General features: G+C 56.9%; 1 protein-coding gene across 5 annotated transcripts in view; it reads right to left on the reverse strand.

The window, feature by feature from the left end:
- The window catches only part of Emid1 (EMI domain containing 1), a 50491-nt gene extending 33468 nt beyond the window's left edge, over positions 1 to 17023 (reverse strand). For 3 of the 5 annotated variants that reach the window (XM_052198238.1, XM_052198234.1, XM_052198237.1), the window contains exons 1-5: positions 16891 to 17023; positions 10289 to 10402; positions 9794 to 9897; positions 1319 to 1396; positions 291 to 352 (exon numbers count right to left, since the gene is read on the reverse strand). In XM_052198238.1, coding sequence (XP_052054198.1) covers positions 291 to 352; positions 1319 to 1396; positions 9794 to 9897; positions 10289 to 10402; positions 16891 to 16991 — 459 coding nt within the window. In that variant the 5' untranslated portion in view covers positions 16992 to 17023. The remainder of the gene's footprint in view (positions 1 to 290; positions 353 to 1318; positions 1397 to 9793; positions 9898 to 10288; positions 10403 to 16890) is intronic. The other 2 variants (XM_052198235.1, XM_052198236.1) reach the window with 2 other exon arrangements.
- Between the last annotated feature and the right edge of the window lie 482 nt (positions 17024 to 17505).

Below are 17505 nucleotides of genomic sequence, written 5' to 3' on the forward strand. Positions count from 1 at the left end.
GGGTCTGTCACATGTGTCATGGCTTATCCCACTGAGACTGGGTCTCATGGGAGGGGGCTTTATGGCCTCCTGGAGGGATGGCACCAGGCTGCAGGCATCAGCTTCATGGGGAGGACACCGAGGCGCAGAGGGCGGGGCCCAGATGCACAGCAAGGCGGGGTGGGGCGGGGCCATGCTGCTGGAAGGCAGTCTGCCCATCCCATGAGAGACCCTGAGGGTGGAAGTTCAAAGAGTGGGCACAGGGGGTTACAGAAAGGGGGGCTCAGGACAGGGGGGGGCTGCTCACCCACCTTGGCCTCCAGCGCCTTCAGCCTCTCTGTCAGCTCAGACACTTTGCTGCAGTTGAGACAACCTGTGGGCAGGGGGAAGCCTGGGCTAAGGCCAGGGGTCCTAGGTCCTCTGTGAGTCCTCACCCTGGGGAGGGGCAGGCACCTGATTACCCTAACCTATGGGGAGCAGTGGGGGCAGAGGTACAGGTGGATAGTCTGCAGCCCCAGATGAACAATACACGTGGGGTTCCCTTCTCCCAGCGCAGGCTCTGGGTCCCTGGTCATGACCGTCTCAGCATCCAAATGATCCCAATCCCAGAGGCTACAGGCAGAAAATCCTGTTGTTTCCTACTGGGTAAGGGTCCAGCCTGAGCCTACCATCTCTGGGGACCAACAGACTGCAGTTTGGATGTTACAGGCCTCACAGGTCGCACTGGCTGTGTCACAGAGCCACGCTCGCTCTTGCTTCTCTGACATTTACAGAATCTGTACAAACTGGCTGCTCTGGTCTTCACTGCAGCTGTGTGTGTTACACAAATGCCACACGGGAGGCAACTGAGTTTGTGACAAGATACAGTGAGGGCCCAACATGTTAACCCACTCAGCCCAGATGACCCAGGCCTGGTGCTGCCCAGTGCCAGCTATGGCATCCTGGGCAGGGACCAGCCCCACTGGACTCTTGGTTTCCTGCCCTTGAATAGGCTCAACAAGGTCTTCTGGGAGTTATGGGCATCTGAGAGGTTTGAAAGCATCCAGCTTGGGCCTTAGGTACCCCGGAAAAGCAGAGTTAGCACAGAGAGGACACTGGGAAGTTGGACCTGTAACTACCAAAATCCAGCTGTCTTGGGGTAACTGGTCCAGTTCAGATTCCCTCTAGGTACCCTCTGCCTCCAGCCTGTCTGTCCAGGGGATGAGGTAAAGTAGCATCACCTTGACCCTTTAATGCTGGGCCCAGCTGGCTTCCAGGGACAATTACTACCCGCCCTGGGTCTACCCTAGATCTCCTTCAGCCCAGAGGTCCCCACGCGTGAGACTGCCGCAGGACGCACCTGAGAAGGCTGTGGGCCTCACTGCCATCCGCCGCGTGCTGCTGCCTGACCACGTGGGCTCCAGGAAGCCAGGGGAGCCTGCAGTGGAGAGATGGTGGGCTAAGATTCTGTGGACCTGAGCTAGCCTCACCTCCTTAGGCAGCCCTTTGCGCTGCTGTTACCCCAGGATGGACTTCTGCTCCCCTTAATACAGAGAGGCACTGGGAGGTCACACGGCAACAAGGGGGCAGGGATGAGGCTGCCTACTTGACGGGGTAGCCATCTGTGGGGGCCACACATGAGGCTGAAGGCTTCCCCAGTGAGGAAGCTAGGAGTTTAGAGGTAAGAGACAAACTCAGCTCCCAGCTCTATTTACTGATCTGCTGACCTGCCTATTGTCCCATCGGTAAAGCAGCACAGCAAGGCCTCTGTTCTTTTTTTTTTTTAAGGTTTATTTATTATTATATGTAAGTACACAATAGCTGTCTTCAGACACTTCAGAAGAGGGCATCAGATCTCATTACGGATGATTGTGAGCCACCATGCGGTTGCTGGGATTTGAACTCAGGACCTTTGGAAGAGCAGTCAGTGCTCTTAACCTCTGAGCCATCTCTCCAGCCCAAGGCCTCTGTTCCTGTTTGTCAAGGCCATGCGAGGGGTATGTGTGCAGAGGGCCTGCTGTGCATATCCAGGGCTCAGGTACACAGCAGATGCTCAGTAACGATCCTGCTGGCGGCCGTGCTGCTCTTCACACCCCACTTGCTGCTAAGAAAAGGCCAAAGCGACTCTACATTTGTAAATGAGAGTCAGAGGGAGGCTGGCTGCCTGTTCCAGGAGCCTTGTCGCTCCTCACCCAGCCTGCCTGGTCTGGTTTCATGGGCCTGGTTTTCCACACAGCTGGAGGGACTGGCTAGCCAAGCCAAGGGCGGATGGCGCAGCTGGAGGGGCTCTCCAGCCAGCAGTGGTAACTGCCCTCCTCGGCCCCCTGTGCCTGCCTTTTAAGGCCATGAAGTGTCATCCAGGGGGGAGACAAGACCCAAATAAGGCACCAGCCTGGCTGCTTGGACATGGGCTGTGGGCTGAGGCAGGGAGTGAGAGGCGCCTGCAATCCAAACCAGACGGGTCTCTCTGGCCAGCCCCCAGCAGGGAGGCTCTGGCCCTGCTCCGGGTCCTAATGCACATGGAGTTTTGCTCAGGCTGGGCCACTTACCTAAGAGTTCCAGAGGCCTGCAACTTGCTCAGGTACAGGATATAGGAATGGGGGCAAAGATTGGGGGTGGGGGTGCCTATGGAGGAGAGATTCCATGTGGAGCAGGCCTTGTGCCCAGTGGGTTCTGTGGCTCAGCACAGCTTCACAAGATGCAGCCGCTGAAGCTAGCTTGTGTTCAGTGAGCGCACGCACGCAACCAAGCACACACACATGCACAGGCACATATGCACACACACACGCGCGCGTACACACACACATGCCAGTTTTGTATATCTCAAGCATCCCCCCCCCCCACGTATGTCTTGTTTTGTCTTTGCCACTGCAAACGGGGACTGTACAGTTCTAACAGACGGGGACATGGTGCCCTCCCCTGGCCCCAGGGACAGCCACCCAGAACCCTCCCTACCCTCCTCCTGGGGAAACCAAGACAGAGGACTGAAGTGCCTCCACCTCCCAAATGTCATGATTACAGGTGTGTACCATGTCGAGCTTTAATGCTCTATTTTAGAGAAGGCTCTCCCTATGTAGCCCAGGGCGGCCTCAGACTTAATCCTCCTGCCTCAGCCTCCTTAGTGCTAGGATTAGCAGTACGTGCCACCATAGCTAGCTTCTTTTTCCTTGTCTCCCCACAGCACTTTCAGTGAGTGCATGCATCGAAGATGTTCTGATTAGAGCGTTCTCAGATGATTAACACTTGTTTGTCCCTTGACTTTGGCTCTTGCCCCACCAGGACAAGGACCTTGACCATCTTGTACTTGCCAAGAAAAGCCCTGCAAGCACCTTGATAAAAACTTAGCTGTGAGCACACTCACACACAGGCTAGCAAATCTTACACTCCCTGGAAGCACACTAGCAGGCCAGACCACGCAGGTCACAGACACAGCTGTCCTGAGGTTGAGCACACTGATGCTCTCATGACGCACAGGGCGTCCCCGAGTTGCTGACCAGTGGACTTGTGGCTGGAAATCATTTCCCAAAGAATTTGGTTTGGGATGTTTAGTCGAGAGCCATAAAGAACTAGAAGAAATGGCTAGCGGGGGCTGGGGGAGGGCTCAGTTAGCAAAGAGCTCGCTGTGCAAGCATGGGGACCTGACTTCACGCCTTAGCGCCTGTGTCAAAGCTGGCTGTGGTGTACACACCTACAATCCCAGCACGCTGAAGAGGAGATAGGAGGGAGGACTGGAGGCTTGTGGCAGGCCAGCCTAGCTGATGGCTGAGCTCCAGGGCCAGTGGGAGGCCCTGTCTCAACAGGAAAGTAAGGAGAGCGAGGGGACACCTAATATCAAGTTCCAGCCTCCATAAGTACAAACCTGTGCTTGCGCACATACATGTACACACACACATCCACACACGTGTCACACATACTCATGCAAACATGTACACATGTGAAAACGCACATAGACACATACACATTGCATACACACATGTGTACATATATACACATCCCTGGAGCAGCAGTACAGACAGAGTAGCTCAACGCGATTGTGATTTCAATGAAAAGAGAAAGTTTAGTTGGATGCGGAGGTGCAAGCCCAGCATTTGGAGAGACTCTGACCAGGAGTCTGAGAACAGCCTGGTCTGAGAAGGCTCCGTTGCTGAGAGTGACCACTATTTTGTTTTTGTTTTTGTTTTTAGAGGATCCCAGTTTGGTTTCCAGCATCCATATTGTTTGGCTCACAACCCCTATAATTCCAGCCCCATTGGATACCTGTATTAACATATGCACACACACACACACACAGAGAAAGAGAAAGAGAGAGAGAGAGAGAGAGAGAGAGAGAGAGAGAGAGATTATAAAATTTGATTATAAAATTTGATTTGGGGGCTGGAGAGATGGCTCAGTGGCTAAAAGCACTTATTCCCTATCTCCAACACCCCAGACAGGCTTTCTCTATGTAGCGCAGGTTGTCCTAGAACTCTCTCAGTAGACCAGGCTGGCCTGGAACTCTCAGAGATCTGCCTGCCCTGCCCCTGAGTGTGTGCACTGTCACTGCCTGGCTTAAGAGCACTCGTTCTTACAGAGGCCCTGGGTTCGGTTCCCAGCACCCACACGATGGCTCACAACCGTCTGTAACTCCGGTTCCAGGGGCTCTGATGCACATACACACATACAAGCAAAACACTCATGAAAGTAAGTAAATCTAAAAGAAAAAAAATTCAGTGCAGGGCTAGGGTGTGGTCGGCTCAGTGGTTGATGGCTGGCCCAGCACAGGCAAGGCCCTGGGTCCCATCCCTAGCAACAAAGTAGAGAAAAAAGAAAAGGGGAGTTTAAGGAAACGACGAAACTCAAAAAGGGCCAAAAAAGTAAACTTACATTCAGGGTTCCCAGAAATCAGCCAAACCTCCCAAGCTCTGATAACAGACAAAAAGCCATTCGGAGACAAGCCTTGCTGTAAGAGGGCCCTTCAGTGTACACAGCTTATACAGACGCTGTGGGGAGAGGACGGCCTGCTATGGTTAAGACATTCCATCCCTCCAATTGGTGTTTGGCTAGAGACCCTTAAGCAGGCTCACAGTTGAGGCCTCCCTGCCCTGAAATCCTCCTCTAACCCCATATTCTATCCCAGGAGACCACTGAACCACGGATTGCAGACTCTGGGGCACCTCCACTATCTTGAGGTCCCCAACTGTCTACACGTGTTCATCGCCAGCCCTCATTCCTACAGCTACGGTTCCTATGTCACCTCCTCTGGAAGTCCTCCTAGATGGCCCAGGTCTCCCACTAGGGCCAAGGTCCCGCTGAAGTGCCTGTGTCTCAGTGCGCCGGCCCCTTTAAGGCTGGTGGTGCACTCTGCAGTGTCTGGTCCTGTGTCCCACTCCTGTAGCAAGTGATCTTCCACATGTCAGGGCACAGAAGAACCGAGACCCAGAGAGGCGGGTCCTGCCCAGTTCATGCAGCAGGATGAGCTGGGTTCCGAGCCTGCCCTGAACTGAGAACGAGGATGGAAGAAGTTTGGGGGTCTCTGGGCTCCCTCAACCCTGTGACTTTTCTGGCCAAAGAGCGGAGCCAGGGGAGGGACTTCCTTGTTCACACTGGACTGTCCAGGCCCACCTGGGTCGGTGACCACACAGATCGCGTGGCCACAGCCTTCCTAGCTGGGTCATGTCTCCTGTGTGAATTTACTTTGCAAATGTAAATATTTGCCAATGACCAGCCGGCGGTCTAAGGCAGGGCTTAGGGTCAGAGCTGGGGCTCTCGGCGCTAACCCTCCAGCTAACCGGGGGCCCTGGAGAAGGCTTGCTGTGTGCCTGGCCTGTTCGGGGCTGGCAGGTTTCAGTCAGTTTTTACGTACTCACTTCATGCCAGCCCCAACTTTGGGGCTGAAGGAATTAACACTGGCAGAGTGGGGTCAGCTTAGTCAGCCTCCCCGAGGAGCACCACGAGGAGCACCACGAGGAGCACCACAGTGGCCACAGGGAGAAAGCCTGTCAAGGCCTGGTGTGAGGTGAGGTACAGGGGATGTTTGATGCAAAGCTGGGTGTTCTGGGATTGTGGCCACAGGTGGGATGGCACAACGTTTAGCCCTCAGGACTCAGCCTATAAAGCAAAGCACAGGTTTGGCACTGTACCTGGCACCTGGCTGGCACAAGGCAGACATGTGTGGGATGCGCCCAGCCCCGGAGAGTGGAGAAGCCGAGGGGCCCCGGAAGGGCGTGGCCATGACCTGTCTCCCTTCTGCTCTGAGGCCTTGGGGCTGTGCTAGCTAAGTAAATGTCCATCTCCAGTTCCCTACCATGGAGAACAAGGGTTGTGGGGGTTCCAGATAGGGAAGGGACATACTTACTGGAAGACAGTGACCCCGGTGAAGGGAAGCAGAAGCCACATGTTCTCCAGGGAAGCCATGAACAGGGGAGGGTGAGCCCCAGCTTCTCCGATTTTCCATCTGGGGGTGCTCACAGCACCCCGCCTGTCTGAGCATGTTCCCTGGGACGCCTCCAGCCGTGCTGCCGCAGAGCCAGTGTGACCCGGCTTGAGGGGGCCCGCAGCTTTCCCCTGTCTGAGCCTCACTGTGAAGACGAGGCTGCCCCTTGTCGCTGTCCTCGCTGGAGGGGCAGGATGCCACTGGAGAGAACCAGGCTACACTACCTACACGCCCACGCCCTCCGAGGGCCTCAGCTTTATTACCTGAACTATGGGACTGGTGCACAGTAGGACTGCAGGCAGCCCTTCGGCAGAGTAATGGGGTGTGGAGGTGTGGGGGCGGGGCCGATTACAGCAGCTCCACCCTCAGCACAGGTTCAGGCGCTGCATGGGATGTGACCGACTTTCCAGCCAGGGCCCGGGCACTGGGCCAGCTCTGCCTGCTCTGCCGTGTAGTACATTTTGACCTTGGATCTTTCTCATCCATTGTTTCCACAAGTAGGTGGCCAGGTATGCCGGGGCCAAGTCATTTTTAGTCACACTGCTTCCTCTCAAAGCCTGGAAGGACCAAAGGCTAGGTGAATCTCAACTCCAGCTCGTGCATGCTGTGTGACCCCAGGCTGGTCCCTTCCCCTCTCTGAGCCTTAAGGTCTCATCTGTAATTGCTACCTGCACTGGTAGTCGTGAGCCGTGGCTGAGACTGTCCTCACTCACTGTCACAGCATGAACTTCCCCATTCTGCACGTACAGAAACAGGTCCAGCCCCCCAGAGCACAATCACGGCTGAGCATCTGACTGAGGAACGGGCCTGGAACCCCAGCACAGGTGACAGACGTATCTGGAGTGTGTAAGCGATGCCAGGCACAGCTTTCCACTTTCTTCTTCTGAATCTGGAGGGGCAGTGCTGGCCTCCGTCTGTGGCTGCCCCGTCCCTGCCGCTGCTGGTGATGCAGCTCTGGGGCCCCGGGGTCATGGGGTGGCTGTAGAGCCGCCAACATCAGGGGAAGCAGCTGGGGGAACGTGGCCTAAGGCCAGCCGTGGGAGGAAGGGCAGAGGCCAGGCCGGGCTGGGAATGTCCCCATGCCTCCCAATCCTGATCCAGAATATTTGGGCTGGACACCTGCACTCCTTAGCTCCAGCCTTGTAGGTGCGAACAGCCCCCAGCACACAACCTAAATCCAGTCTGGGGAAGTGGACTCCATCCTCAGACTCAGCAATCTCACAGTGGGGACCCTGAGGTTCAGATGCAGAGTCCAGACTGCTGTGAGTGCACCTGACAGTCTGGTGCCCTTTTCTAAAGACTCACACACACCCTCGTTTGGCTTGGTTTTGAGATAGGGTCTCACTGTGTAGTATAGACCAGGCTGGCCTTGAACCCATACGAATCTGCCTGCCTGTCCCTAAATGCTGGCATTAAAGGTGTGCACCACCATGACCCACTACACACCCAGAGACACAGGGACACACACACACACACACACACACACACACACACACACACACACACATTGTGGCTAGGCACCCTGCTTAGACCGCCAACCTGCAGGCCAGGACTCTCGCTAAGGTTTCACACTAGTGGGTGGTGAAGCCGGCCTGGCCAGGAAGCTCCGAGCACCCTGTCCCTGGGTTGGGACCGAAGGCCCCACAGAGGGAGTGGCAGACCTTGAGAGGGGTCTGGCACAGCTTCCAGCAGCTCCCACACATGCCCTCCCCCCTCACCTGCTCACCGGGGCCCCAGGGACACAGTAGCCATTGTCTGATAAGGCCTCACCAGAGCTCCCACACCCTGGGCCACACTACCCTCGTGGGCTCCCTGGCAGAAGCCCGCAGCAGCCAGCCTTCCTGTCACTTGGGGGCACCTTCCACCTTCCTTCTTCTGGTGGGAAGGGCTCCGGTCCAGGCGTCTAGCCTCCCTCGCTGACTGCACTGTACCCACCCCCGCCTCCCACCCCCACCCTCACCCCCCACCCCCACCCTCACCCCCCACCCCCACCACCCACCCTCACCCCCCACCCTCACCCCCCACCCTCACCCCCCACCCCCACCCGATCTAGAGCCTCTCCCTCTCGCACGGCCGCTCCGCTCCTCTCCAGCTCCATCGGAGACCCCTGTCTCGGAACCGTGAAATCTTCTCCTAGCTTTCCACCGATTTGGATCCAGTCAGCTGCGAGTTAGGGGTGGACCCTGGGGCTTTGTATACGCCAGGCAAGTACTCTTATTGATGAGCCCTACCCCATTCGCAAAGGACTGCGGGCCATTAACTCCACTGACCTCAGTTTCCCCAACATGAGTCGGCAGGAGGCGGGCTTCACTCAGCTCTCCCCCCCCTCCTCCATGCAGAGCCCCGCCTACACGTCCCTGTTTCTGGAACCGGACATGACTGTGCAGCGAGGACTTCTCTAAAGCTTCCTTTTCATGCTGATTCCAGATCACTTTATCCCAGGAAGGGCCAGTCCTGGGGGTGAAGCACCTCACCCTCTCACCTCTGCTGCTGGGGGCTCAGTCAGGCCCGGAGCCCAGCAGCACAAGAGACAGGAAGGCCCAGGGGGAGCTGCAGGTTCCGGTACTGAGCTACCCCGAGCTAACCTGCAGACGGGGAATGTGTGAAGGGGTACCCCAGGATGGGACAGGGATGAGTGTACCCCAAAGACTCAAGGCAACAGAAGCTGGCTCACAAGGTTTGAATTCCAACTCTGTCATGGGCTCTGGCTGCCCATCAGCTTGCTGGGCCTTGGTCTCTTCTGCTGCCGGGCACGGAGCGCTGCCTCTCTTTCCTAGAAAGCTCAAACAGCTCTTGGCCTCCAGACGCCATGGGCTAGGCTTCGCTGTGGAAACACTTGGGTGGAGTTTTCCAGAGCAGAGCTTGAGCATCCAACACCCCCACAGGCTGAGATGCTGGAACTGTGGCCCTCAGGGTGGCACTGTTGGCGTGCCCTTTAAGAGGTGGGGCCTATGGGCTGGGGAGGCAGCTGAGTATGGATAAAGCACCTGGCAGGGTGGCATACACCTATAATCCCAGCACGGACAGATGGAGGAGAGAGGAACAGAAGTTTGAGGATATCCTTGGCTACACAGAAAGTACAAGACTAACCTGGGCTACAAGTAACTGTTTTTCCACATTAGTCATGTGATGCACTCCTGCCTTCCCCACAGGCCTGAAGCCCAAAGACCAAAATGTGAACCAGAATAAACCCCTTTGCTCTGTAAATGCACTGCCTGGAATATTCTGTCACGGTGGTGGAAAGCTGGCTAACGCAAATTAGGAAAAAAAACCCAGCTTGGGATGGCATGACTTAAAAGGAGGTGGCACAACAGATACGAGAATCTCCTGGGCCCCAAAGAGGCAGCCGTCACCCTAAAGGGGGCTGACGGCATCGCAGGCTCAGGAGACAGGTCACTATCTGCCCCAGGTCCCAGGTCCTACCTTCCTCACAGGTCGTCCCCGAGTGTCCAGGGCAGCACCTCCACTCTCGGGCGGTCACTGTCTTGTACATGACTTTGTACATGGGTCTCACCACGGTTCTGTAGCTGAAAGAAAGGCCAGGAACCCTGGTCAGACAGGGTCTGCCACTCCCGTTCCCGCTGCAGGAAAGGTGCCAACCCCGAGACAAAGCCAGAGCTTCCTGGACCCTCGTCCACCTCCAGTCTTGGATTTAGCTCTTTACTAACCACCATGACCATGAGGGTCTGGATTTCCATTGCTGACTGGGCTAGCCTGCCCTAACTGTGCTGCTTGGAGCTGTAGTATGAGCCTTCCATGCGGAGGACTTGAAGTTTCCTCCCTACACAATGCCGCCTTTGTCACACCCATCCTGAGGCCCCCAGCCTTCCCCGGGCACCCCATGCAATCACCCAGGCCTTCGCCCGTGCTGAGCCCCAACCTGGAGAGCCAGTGTCCCGTCCCCACAATTCCACTCACCTGTTCCCAGGGCAGCCCATGGGCCACGGGCAGTTCTGCAGCACTCGCTGGAGGTAGGTGCCATTCTGCACGTGGCAGGAGACGGTTCGGGTCACCACGTAGGAGCACCAGTTCCTGAGGGAAACCCACAGAAGGGAAGCTCAAGGGGCAGGCCTAGGACCCCAAGAGGATGGACGGAGGGACATGTGTCCTCCTGAGCCCTCAGTCTCCAGGCAAAGAGACCACTGGGCTCTCTGGGTTTTAGGTGATGGGTTTACAGAGCGTGCAGCTCGCGGGGGACACGATGGCCCTAGATGGGGTGCTCATGACAGGGGGGGGGAGGGCTCCCAGGAGCCTCAGAGAATGCAGGGGCAGGGCGGAGCAGGGTCTAGTCACCGGGGCTCTGCCTCCTGTGTCTGCTCGCCAGCCTTGAGCTACTGTTCCACCAGCTGAACCAGTTATAGAATCTTCGCTTATTTCTTAGGAGTCATTTTTAGTCAGGGATCGAGAGGCAAGCTGTGGGGTCTGCTGGAGCTGAGTCCAAGCCATGACTGGCGGCTACCCACAGAGACCCCTGGAGCCTCCGTCGGGCTCCCCACGTGTTCTTGCACTTACATCGGGGTGCAAGAACGTAAATAAAGGAGCAGCAGAAGGCCGGGCACGGCTCTGGCACAGCAAGTGTCCCAAGGCTCATGGGTGTCTGAGACGGACTGCACTCTGCCCCAGAAGTAGCAGTTTAACAAGGATCACTTAGCCTAGGGTACGCATGTGCGGAAGCAACGCGCTTGCGCAGAAGCAGCACGCTTGCTTGTCTCTGTTCTGGTTGTTGTTTATTTAAGGCAGAATCTCTTTAAGTATCCCAGGCTGGTCCCAGTGATGCTCCTGCCTCTGCTTCCTAACTCCGGGACCACAGGCACGCACCGTCTACAAGCTCTCGCCCTTTTTGGAAGGGCGCTTGCTCTGTAGCTTCTGGCTGTGACAGCCGGTTCCCAGGTTAGCCTATGGAGGCCTAGCCTTCTGTTGCGGCCTTAAAGCTGCTCAGACTTGTCCCAGGATGGTATTACTCCCAGAACTGGGAGGACAATACTCACCTTTCCCTGGGGCAGAAAGTGCACCTGCCTTGTTGCCCCTTCCCACCAGCTTTCCCTGGACTTTTCCTCCCCTTGGCTGGTTCTATCAAGGCCCAGAGAGATGAGAGGAACTCTCTTAGCCGCACACACCGAGGCTGTCTCTTCCTGGGGTGGGGTAGAGGTGGGGCAGCTGGGTGGGGGTGGGGGCTGCTGGACTGGTGCAGGGAGGGGGACAGGGACATTCCAGGTGTTCAGCAGCCCTCAGCCCGGCCTGAGGTCAGGAGCCCAGGGTAATTTGCTGGGGCTTAGGAGGGAGGCGATGGTGTCAGGTGGCCTTCCTCAGCCGGGGCTGTCTTCCCCAGCCGGGGCTGTTTGTGGCCTTGAGCCTAAGGTCAGCAGGTTCCCAGACTGGGACCTTCACAGAGCCAGGGACCATGTCAGGCAACACAGGGAGGAGATGGAAGTCATGCGTCTGGAACAGAGTCAAAGGCCAGGCCTGGCTATCCGCATTCTTGGGCTCAACCCTGGCTCTGTGCCCCAGCCTGCTGACATGCTGTCTTTTCTTCCTGGGGCCTCAGTTTCCTTTCTAAAATGGAGGGATATCTTTCTCACTTCGTAGAGAACCATTTAAATATCCCTAGCATGTAGTAAGTGCCCAGTGTGTGTAATCTGGCCTCCAAGCAGGTCGGTCATCTGTGCCTAGGGCTGTTCCACAGGGGGGCATCAGGATCAGTGAGGCAGGGCCTCACCTCTCTCACACCACAGAGGGGGGACAAGGGGCAAGCACTACTTCTGCATGATAGGGGGGGTAGAGGATGGGGGGCTAACCACAGCAGGTCTCAGGGGAGCGGGGAGCACGGGAGGAGCATGGCTGGCTCCACCCATGGCGGTCCTGCACTCTGGAGGCTGAGGCTGTGGCCTACCTAGCCCAGAAGACTCCTGCCTCAGGAAAACAAAAAAAGAATGGCAAATGGTTCAGCCGTCAGTGCCTCAAGAGTGAAGTTGAATAAGGGTGGGAGAGAAAACCAGTTCCCCAGAGCTGTCCTGTGACCGCCACAGTAGTATGACCCATAACATCAACACACTCACATACACACACACACACACACACACACACACACACAGACCCACAAAGCACACAGACTTGTATACAAAGACCAAGGCCCACACAGGAGAAAAAGTTCCTTCAGAAAAGCCTGCCCACTCTACAAATGTATCACACAGCCAGGCGTGGTTGCACACGCCTTTAATCCCAGCTCTTGGGAGGCAGAGGCAGGCAGATTTCTGAGTTCGAGGCCAACCTAGTCTACAGAGTGAGTTCCAGGACAGCCAGGGCCACACAGAGAAACCCTGTCTCGAAAAACCAAGAAAAAAAAGTATCACACACACACATATTCATACAGACATACACACACACACACAGACACACACACACAGACACACACACACAGACACACACACAGACACACACACACAGACACACACACAGACACACACACACGTGGACAGAGGTCCACATGCTCCCACACAGACACTGTGCCGTATAGTCTCGCCATACACAAACTGGCAGAGGCAGGTCCAGCAGGGCTCACAAGCACTAGAGTCTGTGCACACTCATGCATGACTCAAATGCACATGCTATCCCCTCCCCTGCTGTGGACCAGGCTAGGGCAGTGTGTCTTTTTCCCTAGAGGGAGACATTTTTTTCTTCCTTAATTGAAGGTCTCATGCTGTTCTTAGGTATTTGCTACATGGTGAACTCTGCCTTAATCCCATAGAAGGACATTTGGAGCCAGCGGCTGGCCAGATATTTTATAGAGGAAGGGACACTCAAACCAGGTGGAGTTCAAGGTTAGCACCTGGTGGTCAAGCTCACAGGTCACAGCATAAGCCTAAGGCCTAAGACTTTCAGGAATATCAGGAGTGTTTTCTTGTGTCTGAGAATATCTATGTGTATTTGCATGTGGATTTGTATATATACACATATACATACATATATATATACATATATATAGGTGTGTGCATGTATGTATATGCACTTGTATGTGCATATTACATGCATGTGTGTGCACACACACATATGCACATGCCCAAATATGTGTATGGAGGTCAGAGGCTAACTTGTGGAAGTCAGTTTGTTCTTTCTGATGTGGGTCCTGGGAACTGAACTCAGCGTGTCAGGCTTGGTGGGGAGCACCTTTCCCTGCGAAACCATCTCAATGGTCTGTGCAAGAAGCTTCTTTCGGCAAAGCCTCTATCACATGCGGTCACAGCTTGCCGTGGAATTCAGTCTGCCATAGCTCTGCACTGTCCCCAAGCCCCGCGGCTCCTGTCCTTCAGATGCTCACACCCCTTGAGCGTTCCCTCGGCCAATCTGCCCCTCCTCCCACTTTGATCTTTACAGTCTATTTACAGAGTCCCACCCCCTCACTCTGGCAATTCCTCCTCATCCTTTGGTCTTAACCTCAGGGTCCACACAGGCACAGCAGCTATGAGCTGTGTTCTCTCCCCTGAGTGCGGGGATAAGGGCAGAAGCCAGGGCCAAGGCCGCACAGAAGTCAACCCGGGCTTGCTCGGGGGTGTGGAGTAAATGACTGTAGAACTGAACACAGTGGGCTGAGCAGAGGTCGGAGACCCAAGGTCTCAGAGACAGCCTACCATCCTGAGGACTTCCTGCCCTGAGGTGTGGTCAGTGATTAGGTGCCAGAGAGCCAGCGGAGGCTGAGCTGGGAGGTAGGACCTGGGCAGGGCTGGGGGGAGACAAGGTAACCTTCCCTGCCCCCCCACCTCAGTCCACTCAGCATCCGCAGAGTCCCCAGAGGCCACCAAGAGGGGAAAGAAACAGACCAGACCAGCTCAGCCTGGCACCAGCCACCCTCTCTAGTGGACCTACACGCCACCTTCCACTCCCCTGTGGCGAGGGGCCCAGGGGACTTTGTCTCCACAGGGCCCAGGGCTGCGATCCGGAACAGTGATAGGAACTAATTGCAGAAGGCAGCCGAGCGGGCCAGGGGCCAAGGGCAGTTATGAAAAGGAGAGCAAGGAACTGAGGTGGGGCGGGCTGACAGGAGCCAGAACCTGAACGGCACCGTGGTGTGGCTCCAGTCCTGGCACAGAATCCCTGGACATGGCTTTGACCGCCTCTGGCCTTGCTGGGCCCATCTGCAAATGAGGAGAGCAGGATGGCTTCCACACACGGTGCTCAGCAAGCCTTCCTCCTGCCGTCCACGCTTCCTGGCCTGGGGTGCCACAGTCAGCCACGGCAGAGGACACCGCAGCTGGAGGGGGCACAGGGTCTTCCCTTGGGACCCAGGACACCAGTGTCATACCTTCACAAGGTTCCATGAGCTTTACAGAGCAGGAGACCGAGGGTCTGAGAGGAGACACCTGCCTGTGTTAGCCACGTGGACTTAGAGCTGGGATATGTGAATGCTGGAGCTGTTCAAAGAGGTAGGGCTGAGGCGGGGAGGGACATCACAGGGGCAGGGAGTTGGCCTACTAAGGGATGCGACTGGCAGCAGCCAAGTGTTCTAAGGTGGCTCTGCACAGCCCCTGGGCACCCTAGTTGTAGGGGCTCAAAGTCTCACCACATTCCTGGGGTTGGGGGTGGCCCCTTGGATGCCTTCCCGGGCCCCCCCTCCTCAGGCACAAAGCCTCTTTTCTGCCTTCAGTCCCTCGGCTGCCAAGGGGTGCCCGGGGCGCCTGGCTGGGAGTGGAGGGAGGGCTGACGGGGTGCAACAGCCCCATGCTGTCTCCACGATGCTGGGACAGGGCCATGAGGGGAGGTCCTGGCAGCCAAGGACCACAGATAATTCCAGTTTTAGGTCCCTACCCTACTTCAAGATGGCAACAGTGGGGCTCCGTGTGTGGCCTGTGCTGGTCTTCACTCTCAGAACACAGGAGAAGCAGAAGAGGAAACTGAAGCTCATGGCCACGAGTCTCTGTGTCTGTAAAATGGGCTGTGTGACAGACTGCTGGGATAGCATTCTATAAAAGGGGACAGACCCAGGGAAGCCCAGGGGCTTAGTCCCCACACAAGAAGCAGGGGACACGGAGTACAAGGTGGAAGCTACGGCCTTGGGCTGGCTGGAGGGGAGTATCTCACCCATCACCCCACGTCGGACCCCAGGGAGCCCAAATTCCTAATCCCTCTTACATAGGGGCTTATTCTACAAAGTGGGACAGGTAACTTCCTGCTCTGAGCCTTTGTTTCATTCTCTATAAAGCAGACAGCATAAGAGACGCGAGCCTTGGATGTCAGCTGGGAAGGTTCTAGAAGCAATGGATGCAGGAAAAGTGCCAACGCACACCAGCTGTGGTTGGCACACTGTATGGGCACTGTGGCATCTGCCACACGGCTGTCCCCATCTGAGCTCACTGCTCCTCTGGTCTCTGCTGCCACTTCTACCCCTGGGCCTGCTCTATCCTGTCACCTGCTTTTGCTAGCTCCCAGGGGGTTGCTGGCCTCTGACCACAGAGAAAGGGAAACTTCTTAAAAGAAAGAAGTGAGGCCGCAGGGGGGTGGGGCCCTCACGGGCCTTTGAATGGGCTGAAAGGCCTAAGAGGCCTGGCTAGTCCACACTGTCTGTCCTGGAGGGGGGGGGGGCAGGGGCTGCAGGCAGAGCAGGGGACAGGGCGGCCTCAAACTCTGAAGGCAAGAAAGGGAGAGCTGAATCCCAGTCCTTCCATGAATACACACCATGAGCCATCATTAGTCTCAGTTTGCCCCTCTATTGAATGGGGACAAGTTTCCCTACATCCTCCAGTCCTGAAGGGCACTGTTCAGAAAAGGCCCCACAGGACCCGATCCTGGGAAACACTCCACAAAGGCCGGCAGAGAGTCAGAGGCTGTTGGGAGGTCCAACAAAATGCCAGGTCCCAGGGGGCCTCCGACACTGACCCACTGTGCAGGCTCCACCCTAGCCCTTCCTCCGAGAGAACTAAACAGCTGGGACATTAAAAAAAGACAGTAACGGGGAAAGGGCTGGCAAAGGGGTGACCCCTGGCATTTTACATGTACATGAAAGTGGGGGGGGGCTTGGGCCAGCCCCACAGAAATCCTGGAGAGCCCTGTTACATTCCGTGGGTCCACCTTCCGGGCCCTCCCGGACCTCAGGAGTAGCGGAGGTTGTCTGTTCTTTCACAGAGGTAGGTGAGCGGCTCTCCTGAGCACAGCGTGCCAAGTCCCTGCTCCTACTGGTTCTGGTATAGAGATGAGAGATGGAGCCCCTGCTCCAGTCTTGGATTGCCACTAATGTCCCTGCTCCAGTCCCGGGATTGCACGGAGCTGCGGTCGGATCCCTGTCCCAGTCTCGGGGTTGCACGGAGGTGCGGTCGGGTGCCTGTCCCAGCCGCGGGGGTTGCACGGAGCAGCGGTCAGGTCCCTGTCCCAGTCCGGGATTGCACGAAGCTGGGGTCGGGTCCCTGTCCCAGTCTCGGGGGTGCACAGAGCTGAGGTCGGGTCCCTGTCCCAGGCGCAGGGGTTGCACGGAGCTGGCTGGGATCGGGTCCCTGTCCCAGCGCCGGGATTGCACAGAGCTCGGGGAGACTTACCTGCGACCCGAGAACCGGGCGCCGGGGACGCTCCACGCGGTGCTGCCTCCTGGGAGCAGGAGCCCGAGGCAGAGCAGAGTCCAGGCCCGCGGGCCGCCCATGCTGTCGTCCCCGCCGCAGCCGCGGGCGCGCAGAGCCGGTTCCGGGCGGAGCAGGGCGGGGGCGCTCGGCTTCGCCCGCCCCTCGCCCCCCGCCCCCGCCAACCCGGAAGCCGTCCGCGCCCCCGCCAGGACGCCCTCCAGGTGCCCACCTGAGCTGCAGACTGGGAAACTGAGGCCCTGGCCGCCCCCGCCTTCTCGCCCCCGCAACGCTGCCAGGACCCGAACCCACCACTCCAGAGCGATCGCCTCTAGAATCACATCTTCTGACATCTTTGCGGAACCGGGTTCCCGAAACGCACGGGATCCTCCCATCGACCCAACACAGGCTTCCTGCGGGAGCTGTGCCATTGTCCCAGGCATCTCACCCCATACATCCTGCCCTGGCTGAAGCTTTCATCACTCCATGCCGGGCTAGCTAAGTTGCCAACCCTCCCTGGGCGTCCCCTAAGTGCAATGACCAAGCACCCTTATAGGGAGACACTAAGGCCCAGAGCACTCTGGCAGAGTAACCCCA

This window comes from Apodemus sylvaticus, chromosome 11 (genome assembly GCF_947179515.1).
Source record: "Apodemus sylvaticus chromosome 11, mApoSyl1.1, whole genome shotgun sequence".
In the NCBI taxonomy this organism is placed as follows: domain Eukaryota; kingdom Metazoa; phylum Chordata; class Mammalia; order Rodentia; family Muridae; genus Apodemus; species Apodemus sylvaticus.